Raw genomic sequence first — 17,190 nt, forward strand, 5'->3', positions numbered from 1 at the left:
TGTAAATTCGATAATTTTTATCAAATTCACGAGACATGAATACCTTTGGAATATTCATAAAAAATCGACTTTTTCGACTCATCAAAGCTTCCATCTTAGATTCTTATTTATTTAAATTTTTACGACCCAAAAAGAGAATCGAATGATATTCGTTGCTCTTAATTTCGCGATCAATTTAGTGTTCATAGTAATAAATAACATAGAAGTGAAATCAACTATGAAAGATCGAGGAAATATTGAATTCGAGAATGTCCGGATTGTAGAAATTCTCGTCGAGTAAGCTTTACGTTATAACACGAGAATCTTGCTATTACCTATGATAATAGAAACACTTAGTATTAAACGTTTTTCGAAAAAAGAATGCGATCGCGAACGCGCTGACGCGCCATAGGGATAAAAGCAGTGAAAGTGCGTTTCCAATTAAAATTTGTAAAATTGAAAGAAAATGAAACGATAAATAAGGCAGATTAATTAAGAAGTTTACATTCTTTATTGTGGCTCGTGAGAACGCGATTTCAGTTGCAAAATGGCTTCTCACGTTCCATTAGTAAGTTTTGCGCATTCTTCGCGTACCACATATCATTGTTGTAGAAATCGAATAACTGGGTTAAGGGTAAAACCATCTGGAATCATTCACTTTGTTTACCAACCTCATTCGACTTAAATAGTATTTTCCTTTCTCCAGTAGGTGCTTTGAGAACTTTCGATTATTCGAAAATCGGATATTAGTAAATACCTTAAATCACAACAGTTTAAAATTTCCATCGTGTCTCCGTTATATTATACTGTGTCATATCAATTTTCACTTAGGCAAATCGAAGAAACCTTTCACCTGCTATTTTAACATCTGAATCGTCAATTTCTAGAAATCTGACGGGTCGTGTTAAGTTGTCACATATTTCATCGTCAAAACGGCGACGAGAAACACGCTGCAACGCGCATTAAGATCTTTAGCGACGATAGAAGAATTTATTCCGACCGAATAGTACAATTTCACCTACTCTCGTTCATCGACTAATGTTCTCTATCGCCTGTCATACATGCAAATTATTTAAAATATTTAATTGACTTAATTAATATCGCATATTTTATTTACACATACCAAAGCACATGAAATACGGTAAATAAAATGACTAGGAATGTAGAAAATGGTTTTCCAATTTACCAAAGGGGCTGGAAAATAAGATTTGAACATGGTTTATCTAGTATTATGAAATGTTTATGCATTGCCTAAAAGTACCTAAAAATTGAGTATAATTTTAAGTAAAATTTGAAATATAATTTTTACATGTCCCAAGAAATTGTAAAAGTGTGATCATTAATAGAACATATGATGGGAAAGTTTATAGAAGAAGCAAATAAAGTGGAAAGTGTATGGAGCGAAAAATTGGAAATCGTTTATTTCGAATGATCATTACTTCAAAAAAAAATGCATGAAATGCAAAAACTTATGTATGCTTTGTAGGTGAAACTCTTAACCTTCGCTACATGTAAGAAACATTACGAAGAGTATTAATTGCCAATCATAGAAAGCGACAAATGAAGGTAGGTAACGATGCTCATATTCGAAGAAATATGGGTCCAATTATACTATAATTTACATATGAAACGAAAAATGCATTCGAGGCAAAGAATGATTGTTATGTTTCGTTTCCTTTCTCTTCACATAATAATTCTTTGATAAAATAATCTCTGAGAAAGCATGCGGGTAAATTAACGATTTCTGTTTATATTCTAGTCTTACCAAACAAAACAATTCAGCAGCTTATTATGCGTTCTATTTAAACGAACATGTTGACTTTGAATTTCAAATAGGAATCTGCGCCCATTAATTACCATAAATATCCTGCTATTAATAGTAATTTACATAAAAAACAATTTTACTTTATTAACAAAATTAGTGTTTTCTACAACACGATATTAATTAAACGAACTTTTACTCCTATTTCTCATAAATGTTATCGTACGTTGGATCTTTTTATCCGTTCTAATCGAGTGAACAAAATTTATTTGAAAAGTCCCCACTACCGATTTCGATTTCTGTCGTCGTTTTTCCCCGGAGAAAATTCTCGCGATCGTGAACTCTCGTTCGACGTTTCCGTAATCGAAACACGTGGAAATCGAAACGGCTCGTTCACCTTCCGCGTCCATGCAAGTTCAGAAAGAGCGTCGTCGATCTCTTTGTTGCCCCAGAGGGCACCGATGCCGAAGACCGCCCGGAGCGCGAATTTCTCTGGTGCTCGGCTCTAGGTCACGGTCGTTCCTCCTTAAACGCACACAATAATGTCCAGTTCCATGGGACCATAACCACGGAGTCGGTGTGCACCGTCTCCAGCACGCGTGCACCTTCGATTCGAGTCTCCTCCGCTGGTTGGGCATCGATCATCGCTGCCTCCCCACCTGGCTGGCTTCCGGTACTTCCTTCGGGCTTGCTATATATAGGCAGGATCACGGCTGGATATATATGACAGTGTGTTCCTGACCGTTGAAGCTAGCCGATCCAGGAAGAGGCAGGAAGAGAGGAGGCCAGAGAGGACCATGGAGCCTAAAGTTGCTGTAAGGAAGTGCCATCATCTTCGTGGATAGGATTCCTAGGGATTTTTGGTGGTCGGGTTCTCGTGATCGTAGGGATAGTTAGGGTATTAGATTGTCGTCCGAGTGATTTACGAGTTCTGTTTGTGATATAGTGAATGAGTAGTCACATTAACGGTATCATTAGCTGGGACTCGCGATTCTGATAAAATAGTAAAAGTAATAGAATAGGAAAGTTAATAGGTAGTGTAATCAGAGTTAGATTTGTAATATCTAGATAATAGAGTTATTTAAATTGCTGATAGGATGATGTAAGTCATTTGCAAAGGAAAAAGTCTGCTTTGCATACGAATAGTATATCTCTATCGATCTATGTTTCAGCTCTCTTCATGAGATCGAAAAAATAACACAAAACTATTAGAAATTATTAGAAAAAAGAGATTAGCAAATTTGAAATATACTTAGTAAATTATAAAATTAGAAGACCATATTCGGGTACAAATTAGAGAGGTTTATATAATCAAAACAAACTCAGAAACGAAAAAATAAAAGATGAAAGAGCAACGATCGAACGCTAAATTCCAAAAAATAAAGTCAAGGTTCATAGCTTTCAATTTCAAATTTCTAATTAGCATCGAAACACGTGATGTCTCAAATAAAGGCCAGCACAAGATAGTGCAGCAATCAATCAGAAATGTCAAGAGTAATAAAGAATTAATAAGTACATTCTCTATTTCGTTTTTGTGGCTCTATATGTCTAATCTGAATCATTCAAACTTAACGATGCAAATTATATTTATATGAGTGAAGTGGATCGATTGCTAATAACTTGGATTTCAGAGTAGTAATTTTATGATAGAGTGATGAGAGGTTTGTGATTCCATAGATTGCTATGGGGCTATAGTAAATAGGAATGGGAATAGTAAATTATAGAGTAGGGTTATGTTTTGTGATGTCCAGATTTATAACACCTAAATGATAAAGCATTATTTGTGATATAATATTGATTAAGTAGTCTCAATTTGCAGTATATTCTCTTCGTGATACTAGACAATTGAACACTAAAATTAGTGATAAAGTAATTCGAGAGCCATATTTGTGATACCAATATAACACACTCGAATTATCTACAATATTAAACGAATAATTTTTTCGATGGCTGGATGACAAAGTTTCTAAACTGTTCTTGGTTCGTTACACTTTGTTTATGGTATTAAATGCTAATAATAGTGTAGTTGAACTTGGTATGAAATTATAATGATGCACTTAACGTCTTTACGTCTAAGTAATAGCCTGATAGTCTCGACGTTGCAATCGCGCAAAATGATAGAGTAGTTGCAGCTTACGCGAACATCGGTGCATCTTATTGCATAAAATTAATAAGCCCCGAGGAAAAATAACAACTACGCTAGGAAAAGATAGCAATGATTTACGAGAATCCTTCTGTTCGCAGACGAGGTGCTTGATATTCGCGACGACATTGGCCGTTGCCTTTGCCACGTTCGGTCATGAACAGTGAGTATATTTCAAACTATGATTACGATCGATTGTTGTTTGCCACGAATCATCAAAGTCTCGTTATAGAGAGATCGGTAATAACTTCGATCTAAAATTGGTCGATTAACTTTCTAGCGTGCACATAAGAGTTCACGTACCGGAGATAATTCAACACGATGAGAAAAAGATTATAAAATACGAAGACCATGGCGGTGATCACGGAGGAGGTGGTGGCGGTGGTGGTGGTGGCTCCCATCACATAGAAGTCAGTGGTCCTGCGATAATTGGAGGTGGACACGGTGGAGGAGGTGGAGGATTTGGAGGTGGACACGGTGGAGGAGGTGGAGGATTTGGAGGTGGACACGGAGGAGGAGGAGGTCACGGAGGAGGATTTGGTGGAGGTGGAGGACACGACATTAGCTTTGGAGGTGGCCACGGTGGTGGTCACGGAGGTGGAGGTGGAGGAGGATTTGGAGGTAAGGTCTACAAGAGTATTTTTTAAGCAAAAAAATGTTCAATATTAAAATACAATTGAATTCTAAAAAAAGTGAAACATAATGAATGGACGTTAAATTTAATCCACATTTTGAATAATTTCTTCTTTCATAAATCGAGATACACTAAATAATACATTCACATAATTGTTACATGGAAATTCATTTTAATAAGACCATTAAGACCTGCAACGTTGAATCTAAATGTGGGAAATGTTGCGTAGACCGTGTATACCTGGAATCGTTTTTCATTTCCGAAAGTGAGAGAAAAGTCTCGGCCGTCGTGCGTGAAAATCGCGAGACGGATGACGTGTTGAAAACGTTCGCACGTTTCACGTGTTTTGTCGGAGATAATGGTAAAACTTTTTCCCACGTTCCCCTTAGGCGATCGCTATATCGTGTTTATTCGCGGAGAATACGTTCACTGTTTCTCTTCGTGTTTCTTCAACGCTGTCCGTGCCGCGGAACTCGTTTCGTGGGTTTTCACTTCCTGCTCGATTCGGTGTCGAGAGTTTGTCTTATAATCGCACGAACGGTACCACATGTAACGAGTCGTTTTGTCGATTTTCTACAATGCTGTAGGTTGTGAACCGTACGTTGACCGTAACCTTATTAGAAGTTCCATCGTCTATGTCTGTTACTTTACAGTACAAGTTCACGTAACAATGTTACTTAATGGTAGTTGCGTGGACGCTTCAATTAGGTTTCAAAATTTCCACGACAACGTCACTGCTCGCATTTAAATCGGTAAATCTATCGAAACTCAATTCTATAGAAGAATCAAGTCGTTAATTGGACTTATAGTTATTTAGAACTTTCCTTAATAGAATCTTTAATCCCTTGTCTTATCGAAACTACTCGTCCATTATAAGATTGCTAATTTCTAATATTTAATATATAAAAAATAATAGAAGTTACAGGGAAATTATATTTACATGTTTATATTAATTGTTTCCCAATTCTAACGAGAACTCATTTCAGGTGGTCACGGAGCTATTATTATATCCAGTCCCGGAGGTGGTTACGGAGGAGGTGGCGGGGGTGGTGGATTCGACGACCACCATGGTGGAGGAGGTTTCGGAGGAGGAGGTGGAGGGGGACACGGTGGTGGATACGGAGGTGGCGGAGGATTCGATGACCATCACGGTGGTGGAGGTTTCGGAGGTGGGGGAGGAGGAGGAGGCCACGGAGGTGGCACAGTTATCGTCGAACATCACGGAGGTGGAGGTGGAGGTTTCGGAGGAGGCGGTGGAGGCCATGGCGGTGGATATGGAGGTGGAGGAGGAGGAGGAGGTCACGGAGGTGGTGCAGTTATCGTCGAACATCACGGAGGTGGAGGTTTCGGAGGAGGTGGTGGAGGCCATGGCGGTGGATATGGAGGTGGCGGAGGGCTCGATGACCATCATGGCGGAGGAGGAGGAGGAGGAGGTTTCGGAGGTGGCGCAGTTATCGTCGAACATCACGGCGGTGGAGGTTTCGGAGGAGGAGGCGGAGGAGGAGGCTACGGTGGTGGATTCGGAGGTGGCGGAGGATTCGATGACCATCACGGTGGTGGAGGTTTCGGAGGTGGGGGAGGAGGCGGAGGTCACGGAGGTGGCGCAATTATCATCGAAGATCACGGAGGTGGAGGTTTCGGAGGAGGAGGCGGAGGAGGAGGCCACGGAGGTGGATACGGAGGCGGCGGAGGAGGATTCGATGACCATCATGGTGGAGGAGGATTTGGAGGAGGCGGTGGTGGATTCGGAGGAGGTCACGGAGGTGGATTTGGAGGCGGTGGATACGGAGGTGGCCATGGTGGTGGCGATTTAGGCGGTGGATTGGGTGGTGGTGGTCACCATTCCTTCAGCGGTAACAGTATATCATCTGGTTTCGGTAGCAGGTGAGCATTTTTCAATTAATACATAAATTTTGTGGAAATGGTTACAAATTGCACATAGTATCGCAATGAAACAGATTCTAACATAGCCTCTCTTCTTGCAATTAAATCGGGATCGCTAGATTTCACGTAGAGAGGTTTGGTTGAGACTTTGTTCTGAAAACTAGTCGAATTGAAACTTCTATTTTCTTTGAATTAATTCCAAACGTTTCGATCATTAATATTGATGGCCATTCATCACAGTCCTTCGAATAACTAGTTGTTGGATTACAAAAAATCAGTGACCGAAATTTTCGAAATAAATCCCACGAAAATGTTTGGAACGACATTTTTAACACTAGTTTTTCAACGAGAGTACCCTTAAAAATACTTTTATAACGCACGAACGAAACATTATTCGTTTTAGAATAACACGTACATGAAAATAAACATGTTAGCTAGATATTTCGAATAAATTTATGCTCACAAACGTTGTTGATAATATTCCAAGAAACTCTGACCCTGAATTGTCTATTTCAGTGGCCACGGTGGAGGCGGTTACAGTTCCGGTGGTGGCTACGACTCGTATTCCAGTGGTCACAGTGGAGGAGGAGGCGGTGGCGGTGGTGGTGGTCACGGTGGCGGTTTCTCAGGCTACCACAAGAAGAAATAAAACAGATCGGGCTTCCGATCGGCCAGTTTAACCAATTTCCCACATCGACTCAACAGTCACTGATCGTTCAGTCGCGTTAGGGATCACGCGATCGTTGTTGCTACGTGACTTTCGATCGCGATTCAATGTACAGCTCTGCCAGTATACAAAACACCGATTCTCGACGATCGGTTACGATTTCCCGCGATACCTGCCGTTTGGCCGCGTTAACGATAAGTTACTACAAATCACAGAAGACGATATTGAAGATCTAACGACTCGATCGTGTAAAATACTCTCAGGAAACTTGCAGTATCGATCTACTAATTTAGGAGAAATTATCTTTGATTTTTTTATTTTTATAGTCAAATCTGGAAGTGACACTTTTACACTTGCGAACAAGATTCCACAGTATTCTTTAACAATGACGCGATCGTATGAACTTTCTTGAACGCGAGACAGAATACTCCGTAGCTGAATTCAAGAACACGTTTCACAGCTAACGATTAATTGTTATTACTAATAATTTATTAGTATCATCGATCAGTCGCGCGATACTTTAGGCAGCATAGTCTCGTGCTGCGTTTTTGTTGTTTTAATGACTTCCCGCGAGTATTCTCGTACTGTTGTTATGTTTTGTACATATTATATACTTTGTAAATACCTTTGTTATTTTTTAATATATACATTTATGTTACTTTGTAATAAATTCTTTTGTACGTTTTTGTAAAACGTTTCTAATTTCTTTTTAGTATTGAGGATAGGCTTGTAAGTTTTGCAACCTGAGTATTTGTTTAATCAGTTAAAGACAACTACTTGTCTCAAAATATTTCATTTTATTTAAATTTAATCAACCTGAAATAAAACAGTGTTATTAAATTTAACAGCTGCAGTATACAGGGTGTTCGGCCACCCCTGGGAAAAATTTTAATGGGAGATTTTAGAGGCCAAAATAAGACGAAAATCAAGAATACCAATTTGTTGATGAAGGCTTCGTTAAACAGTTATTAACGTTTAAAGTTCCGACCGTACTGAATTTTTGTCTCGAAAATGCGCAAGATTTCGGGGGTATGTCTATTCACTAAAATTGATTGTAATTGACCCTCACAACCGAAAATAATTTTTCCAAAACGATTAGAAATTTTTTTTTTCTGTCGAAAAATTTCACACCTTCTCGAATTTTTTTCTAGAAACTGGGTAGGATTTCGGGGGTATGTCTATTCACCAAAAATGATTGTAATTGACCCGCGTAATCGAAAATAATTTTTTTAGAATTAATTAAAAATTTTTTTTTCGTCGAAAAATTTAGGCACCTACCCTGTCGATTTTCCTTAAAAATTCCTTTTTCATTTTTAGTAATTTTGTTTGACGCCCTACAGAAAAGTTGTCTAATACTTTTTTGTAGGTACCCATGAGCTCTACTTCAAAAAAAAGTTTCATTGAAATATATTCACAATTGTAGAAGTTATGGCTGTTTGAAAATTGGACCATTTTTATGAGGTTTTTCTCATTTTGCGGGGTCAAGAATCAACTTTTCGAATATTTTTACGATTTGTTCATATTCTCCATCAAAATACGCGTAATTTGCTTTTTTAAACATTAAAATCGTCCAATCCGTTCAGAAGTTATGACGTTTTAAAGGTTCGCATGAAAATTCGGGCAGACATTTCTGGCCAGAAATTATATTTTCGGTTAGTGAAACTGAGTAGATTTTCGGAGGTATGTCTGTTGACCAAAAATGCTTGCAATTGACCCCTACAACTAAAAATAATTTTTCCAAGACGATTCAAAAGTTTTTTTTTCACCCAAAACTTTCAGCACATACTCGAATTTTTTTCTCGAAAGTGGGTAGGATTTCGGAAGTATGTGTATTCACCAAAAATTATTGTAATTGACCCCTGCAACCGAAAATAATTTTTCCAGAACGATTTGAAATTTTTGAATTTAAATGTTAATAACTTTTTAACGAAGCCTCCATCAACAAGTTGGTATTCTTGATTTTCGTCTTATTTTGGTCTCTAGAATCCTCTATTAAAATTTTTCCCAGGCGTGGCCGAACACGCTGTATAGTAATGGATGCTCAGGTCAAAAATTCTGAGAAACAATTTCTTTTTAAAGCACTAGAAGGCTATTCTCGTCTGCTTCTGAGTTAAGTCGCGTTGCATCTTTCATTTCATAGGTCGTTGAATATTACAGGAAACGTTCGATTCTGGAAATCAGAATGACGTTCCGCGAGTCTTCTGATCGCGGAAAACCTGTTCGCCGTAATAGAAGCATTTTTTTATAATTATAATCGCTCCTGAGCTCTGGGATTAGTTCGAAATGGAAAGTAAGTTGAAAGTGAAAGAGAGCAGATGTTTTGGTGCACGTAGGAGGACGATTTCACTCGACGACTCAATATGTTGAATCGTGGTTAACATGGATGTTGGCCTTGATCTATGATAGCTTGTTTTGTCTACGAACTTGAGCATCGATGTATGAGTAAATGACTCGGTGATTAGCGTGATGAATCTAATTGTTTTGGATCTCAAGAAGTCCTATTATCTTATTAATTATCTAATATGTCCTCATTATATGTTTTACACGAGTAAAACATAGTTGCAAATTAGATAAACGAACATACAAGCATAATTTAACTCTCTCTAATCTCCAGTAGCTTTAAAGTTATATACTGATGTATTTATATTTTTTAAGTCTGATATTATTTATTTACCACAGTGTACTATTGTAATTTAAACTCTTTATATTTGACATTTAATCGACGTCGCAGAATGAAAGATTCGAAAGTAGAAAATGAACGATTGGAAATCGATGAAACTGCTGGTACTATTATGATGTAAAGCACATCGAAGGCGCTATTGCTTATCAGAAAATAATCGACAATTTACATAACGATGCAGCGAAAGTAAATAGAAGTTGGAATCCATTAATATTTCATTTGAAGATACGAATGCAAATTACGTAAATTAGATTCGTAGTGGTTCGAAGTACAAAACGAACTTTCTACGCTGCATTGCTACAATGTGCATATAAGATCCTACGTTTAATCACGATAGCTAAATTGAAGAAGAAATTTGTAACTAACTCGAGTTAATTGTCCATGAAGACAAACAAACGAGAATTCAAAAATCGTTGGATATTATATTAGATCAGAGTTTACCAACAGATTTGAAATACTTTGGAAATTTATTATAGTTTACAAATCGTTAAGAAAAAGAACTTTCGACAGTTTTGTTCTATGCAACTTAATATTTTCATTTAAAAAAAAAAATGTGGCCCAACGATATTTCCAGATTTTCGTGGTTTTCCTGCGAAATGTCTATTTATCGAATATGGAATTTTTATTGACATATTCGTTTAAGAATATAGAGGAAGCACTGAACAAAATTATAACTTGCAACAGATTCAGTAGTGGGGAGTCCATTTGTTTGAAAAAAAAAATTGTAACGTTCACTTTCTTCGCCCCATAGGCGTAGAATAAACGAAAGCATTAAATTTTGATCCTGTAATTCGAACAAAATTCCTTTTTCAAGTTAAAAACGTCAAATATCAATCAGTTTCATTTTTTCTATATTCCCAATTTTGTTTAGATAATTTGAAATAGAAACAGTGCAAAGGAAATGCTTTTAAGCGATCTATTTTGAATTAAAAAGATCATAAAGTATCACTATTAAAATACATTAATTGGAGTATGAATAGATCTGTAATGAAATGTTTAATACGATAAATGTAAATCGACTCTACAAATGGCATAATACGACAATGCGTTATTACTCACATTACAGTAACTGGCGTCGTCGGAGAAAGCGAGCATAAGCTTCAGATCAATCGAAGATTCTCGAAGGGGCGCTATCACCTCCTTTCACCTGAAATTGATAACAATGACTCATTAAGCAATCGACATTAAGTAATAATTTACAAATAAATTATTAAAAGTCACAAATTGACCGAAATGTCAATTGTCTGTGCATTTACATCAAGATTGAAAATGATTAAAGAGAAAATAATTTTTGTTAAGAACTAATCAGGTTCGACCATTCACTTGACATCCTCAATGAATTCTAACATCTTCAATGAATGCAGAGAACACATTGAAGAGAAAATAGTCGTGGATAATAGTGCACTTACACATAAATATTCTACAAAGTGATGGCTTCCGAGTTAACAAATGGCCAGCGTAATATCGGTAATAAGTGTTGGGAAGTGATTCAGCACCATACTTAAAATGAATGACATGTTTTACAATTCGAATTGAAGCGATAGAAGGCCTTTAAGAAATGTGTGATTAATAGAACATGGTGTAAATCTTACGATTTTAAAAATGAATTAAAAATGAAGAGATTTAAATATATTAAATGCTATACCAGTGATAGGGATTTCAAAATTGATCATTGAAATATTTTTATCTATTTTCTTCTGGATTATTGCACAGATTTGGCCACGGAAATTTTCCTAAAAAGTTCGATATGGCGTGGAAGGGGTAATAATTCCTAAAGTGATCTCTTTCGCACGAGGGGCGCGATGGTGTCTACGACAATGATAGAAGGTGCTCGTGAAATTCCGTGTTAATCGCAAGTGAGAGTGAACAGGGTTGGGTGGGGTGTACGCAGGAAATATTTTGCTCGTTCCCGTACCGTTCACTGATTATGCTTCCGTTTAAAAGGCTTGCCTGGATTGCATCCTTTAGTTCCTGAAGCAGAGCAGCCTCGGAAAACACCTAAGATCCTGCGCGGAGTGGACGCCAAAGCCATGGAGAAGCCAAGAACACGCGTGGGTGTCGATACTTTTAACCCTCTGTTCGCGAAAATTTTTGGTTTATCAGGATCGGTGATTACAAAAAATTCGCGTCGAAAATTGTGTACTGTAAAGATAAACTCGCGAAGTATTACGGTGTATTTTGTTACGAGAGGTGCTTCATACATAAAATAGGAGGCACAAAATTTATTTTGACATCATAAGCTGGGAGGCTTACGATCGGTGGAACGACATTGGTGATTCGTATAAAATTTATTTATTTTTTCTTAACCAAACTGCTCGTGTAAAAGTGATGTTCTTTACTTGGAGACATTTCTGAAATTATTATTTTTATTGTAATGATTGTATAAAGATGTGTCAATAGTTGATACTGTAGATTTTATAAGAGGAGGCATATAGCTTCGAGTAACAGTAAATATATTAAAGAATACAAATTTTTCAATCAAATAAGAAAACGACTCTTCCGAACGTGGGAATATTTTGAACTTGCTAAGACTTTCGCTGTTCCCTGGCGTGAAATCATATTAACTGCACAAATGAAGAATCGTTAACAAGATATCGAGTGAACGGTAAATATGGGGCTCGAAACAACGAAAGGTGTTTCTCGAAGACTCGATCATTTCACCGAACAGAGGCTTAATAAACGGTGATCCAGTTGATCATAGCTTAGGCTTAGACACTTTCACCTGAACTTGTAACGCAACACGGTAGATCAATTTTTTTGGTCTTGCTCGGAATATTTCCGATCAAGGTTTCTCCGTTCAGGCTTCTCTTTATGTATTATGTTTCCGGTTACAGTAATTCTATCTGTCGAACGTCTCATTAGAAAACGAATGGGGTGAATTGCCTTACGTTTATCAATCGATAAACTCTTCAAATAATAACAGAATTATTTATATTACTTTTTATAAACTTGTATTTTTAATAGGTACATTACTAGTGACAAAGGAAAATTCTATAATTAACTCCAGTTAGAATTAAAATTTTGGAAGAAGTAACAATTAAAATGATGTTGAAGTAGAATCTTTTCTGCAACGACTAATAAATTTACAAATCACTAAAATTGGCATTTTTTCACGGCTTACTTTGCACTTTTCTGTTTTAGGTTTTCCTTTTTGTCCTGGTTGTGTCATTTGCCTTTGTGTCTTCGATGCCTTATCCAGGTGGTGGTGGCCACCACGAACAGTAAATATTTCATTGAATTATACAACTTACCGTTTTATGCTCAATCAAATTCACTATCATTGCAATTCCAGCACGCACTTCGTCATTCACGTGCCTGAACTCATTCATAAACATTATCATACGCACGTAAAGAAGATCCATCACGTGAAGCACGACGACGGGGACGATGGACACCAGCACATAGAAGAATGGTGAAATTTCGGATTTCTTTGCATAGACAAAGTTTGTAAAATATTTTGTTAAGATATCCTTCCATACATGTATTAGACTGCTGTGTTATAATTGTATATATTTGTTGATTGTTGAGGTGAAATAATGTTACGTTAAATAAAACGATGTTAAGAAAATGTACGTACCGTTAGCACTTCGAAAAAATTATGATTTCACTTACAGATTAAGGTTGCAGAGAGATAAGGATGATAGGTATTTGTACAGAATCATAATATTTGTCAAACATATATATTATATAAAAAAATAATGTAACATAATACAGTATGTACAAGTATCTTTGATCTAAGCACACACATGTGCATACCGAGTGATACCATATTTTACACACTTAATTGACTAACGCAGGCGATTCGGTTTATTTTGTACTATCTCCCTCTGTTTGCTTCTAGTGCGAAAAACTTTCCAGAACGGTATGGTCGGTGAAAACACAAATAAAGATTCACGAAATGCTAATAACTCGAATGCCCTCATTTTATAACCTGTAACAGAGTAATGGAAAACGTTGCACCTAAATCCATTACGATACATAAAGAAACAACATAACAACAACTCAAGTATTCTTTGACAAATTTGTTACTCGAAAAATTCCTTGTTTTCTTTGGTTCTTGAAACTATGTGGATACTTGTTCACTCAAAACTTGACTTGACTCGACTTGACTCGCATTCTTTAACTAGAATTGTCCATCGACTCAACTTGATTCAACTTGGCCCCCGCCTTGCAAAACTATGCTTGCTTTCTCAATGAGAATATAAGCTATTTATTAGTTTATAAATAAACTTAGTCGCTCGTTTACTTGAACTTGACTTAACAGTCGACCCAACTTGATTCAACTTGACTTGCTTGGACTTGATTCGAACAAACGGAAATGCAAATCAAACTATATACTTGATCCTTTCATCGAGAATCTAAACTACTCGTTTTACCATAAATTTTACAGAAAGTCACTTATGTACTTGAACTTAAATTGAGGTTCTAATTTGATTAAACTTGACTCGGTTCGAATTGTAAACTCAAACTATTTGTTTAATAATTACCTAAATAATAACAAGCCGAAAGCTGAGGCGCTCCCATTACCACCACCCCTTCTCCGCGTGAACAGGTACAGGTACGTGCACCTTTTCGACAACTGGAACAGGTACGTGTACTTTTTCGACGTGATGGACTGGCACGGGCACGGCCACCTTTTGCACGTGATGGACAGGAATTGGGACGGGGACGGGCACCTTCTCGACGTGGTGCACAGGTATCTTCTTCACATGATGATGATGGACCGTGTGCACGTGATAAGGCACGTGGATGCGTACGTGGTGGTGTGAACTGAAATCAGGCAATCGATTTCCTTAAAGACGAGGTAATTTCTTCTTCATCCTCTTCAAATCGATCACTTATCCCATCAAGCAAAAACTATATATTATGGAATATATTTATTTTATAACGAAAAGATTCATTTAACTGTTCGATCAAGTAAATTGTGTTTGAATTGTTTTATTTATTTTACGAGATGACCATCAGAGACCATCAGATAAGCAAAATTCTTACGTAGATAACAATTTTAACTAACGAGTAAAATACAAGAAACACTTTTGACATTACGATGCTTTGATGTTAATAAAAATTACAATATACCGAACTCGAATGAACGCGGTGAATAAATTGCCATAGAAAGTTTTCGTTCGTCATGTATTATTCAAATAAAATTCTCATCTCCGCATTCTGTTGTCAGTGTTTGTCAACGATACAATCGTTCAATTTTTCCCCCGAAAGCCAAATATAATTTCAATTATAAGGGTTGAGAAAACGAGGAAAGTTCTAATATTTTTGTCGCGAATCGAAAGTCCGTAAACAGTAATTTGCGTCAAACGACGAAACACTTTGTCAACTCACCTGTGGTAGCCTGGCACCGGCGAAGACAGGGCGACGGCCAATATTCCGAACACGATTAACTGCAACACGAACGTGAATTTGTGATACGTCTGTGACGGCGGCGAGTGCACCGCGATTCGTCGTGTTCGTCGTTTATATGCAGGACGGTATTTTTTTTTTCCTTTTTGCAGATTCACTGCTCGTCCCGCGTGTTTCGCGCGATCACGCGTCGCTTGGGGTGAAAGTATCTCGTTCTAATTTTGACCAAACTTGTCTCGGTGATGTCAAATGAATTTACAAAATCGGAGCATCGATACTTTCGAACGTATAGTAATTATTCGATGTGTTTAAAGAAAAAGAAATCTAAACCAAATCACGAGAATGGCAGACTGAATTGCATAGAAGAAATTTTTAACTGATTTTATTTGATTTTAGAATCAAAATTGTTTACAATTTTTAATTTTATAAAAAGGGAAAGAACATACTATACTGTATGGTATAAAACTATCTTGATGAAACTGCGTTTTTTAATTTACAGTTTCTTTTTTTATGCCTTCACTATTTTCTAATGGGTGATTTTGATCGAAATGTAATTTTACAGAAAGAATGGTGTTATCTATACGATTAAACGAACAAAATTCTTCTTGTACTATGATGTCTTATGAGAAACGTTCATGATCAATAATAAAAATTAAGTTTGGGGAGACTATTGTGAGTGCCTGAACAACAAATGCAAATTTAATTCATGGAGGTTATTTGCCATAAATTCTTGCATTTTGTGGAAAATTGAACAGAGGACAATGTATTTAACAAGATTTTTACAAATTTCAAAAAACTACGATCTTGAATAGTTCCATAGAGACACGACGAGTATCAGATAAAAACATTATGTTATTAATCCACGTAAGTCATATTATCGAGTGCAATTTTCGAAAACCAATAGAGTAAATAATACTCATGCATGCATCCAAAGAAAGAAAAAATAATTTAAGTCCAACGAAACGAAATAAAAAAGATTCGTATCGCTACGATCAAATTAATTTTCCATAAAGACAAGAATTACACATTCTCGAATCTTATACATGCTACCGAATCCATTAGAATGTCACAAAGAAACACATCGTAGACCCGTTTTTTTCACTGTTCTCGCGAAGGGACGAAATAAAATCATTTCACAGATCGTCCATCGGGGGACGTACTCACAGCGAAGGTCTGGGAGCGCATCTTGGTCGGCTGTTTCCGTTTCTCGTGGTAGTTTTCCTTTACGCGGAACTTCACCCGACAGACGAACTGACGATGGACACCGAAAAAGACTGAACGGTCGAAAAATTAAACGGTAGGTTCGTACGGTGACCACGCGACTGACGTTTTACGGATGTCGACACGTTTCTGGCTTTGAACGGCCGGGGATGTGTGCTTATAAAGGACGAACCGCGGTGGTCGAAACCACCCGGTGAAAAGCCACGGGGTGGGAGAGCAAAGTCGCTCGACTTTACGGTTACGTAAAAGCTAGGAAGCAGCACGCCGATGGTTACGTTCGTTCCGCGCGTTCCCCCAGGCTGCGTAACACACCGCGTACGATGCGTACGGCACGTGCCCGATTCCCCAGGTAATCCTGCACCCGAGACCGATAGGTAAAAAAACGGAACTTGTAAAACTTTCCCGATATTATCGTATCGATGGGAAAGCAGAGATGGGGCAAAATTTTATTCGAGTAACCAGCATTAAATTTTAATATTTCCACGATATTCAGTTGGAAATGGATCATCACCGCTGCAACCACGAATTTAACACGTTGAACGAAGTCATCTTTGAGTTCTACAACGATCGAACCTACTGAAAATTAAATATTTCTAGGGATTTAATTTTTTCTCTTTCCAGTTTACTAATTACAGAATGTATTATTGTCTGCCAGCAAGTTCACTGTCAAGTTTAGATCGATTCTTTGAGACCATCGAAGATTTTCTCGTAAAATTCTTTCTACAGTTTCGCGATCAAATATTTAGTCTTCTTGGTTAATTATAGTAGGTGAGAAAGAGCTTCTACGAAGAAATACCTTTGGCAGAATATCGTGTCCAAAACGAAGATTTGGGAGTTCTCAATTATTCACTTTTAGATCATTCTT

General features: G+C 37.3%; 2 protein-coding genes across 2 annotated transcripts in view; one reads left to right on the forward strand and one right to left on the reverse strand.

Moving 5' to 3' along the window:
* Positions 1-17,190, forward strand: part of LOC143342928 (uncharacterized) — a 454,297-nt gene that overhangs the window by 270,301 nt on the left and 166,806 nt on the right. The gene's annotated exons all lie outside the window — the stretch shown is intronic.
* LOC143342938 (uncharacterized) lies at positions 13,543-16,442 on the reverse strand. The gene is made up of 4 exons (XM_076767280.1): positions 16,269-16,442; positions 15,087-15,145; positions 14,237-14,519; positions 13,543-13,680 (listed from the first exon to the last, which is right to left on the reverse strand). The coding sequence occupies exons 1-3, from the start codon at positions 16,287-16,289 to the stop codon at positions 14,273-14,275; spliced, it is 327 nt and encodes a 108-aa protein (XP_076623395.1). The 5' UTR covers positions 16,290-16,442; the 3' UTR covers positions 13,543-13,680; positions 14,237-14,272.

This window comes from Colletes latitarsis, chromosome 6, assembly GCF_051014445.1.
Source record: "Colletes latitarsis isolate SP2378_abdomen chromosome 6, iyColLati1, whole genome shotgun sequence".
Taxonomy (NCBI): Eukaryota; Metazoa; Arthropoda; class Insecta; order Hymenoptera; family Colletidae; genus Colletes; species Colletes latitarsis.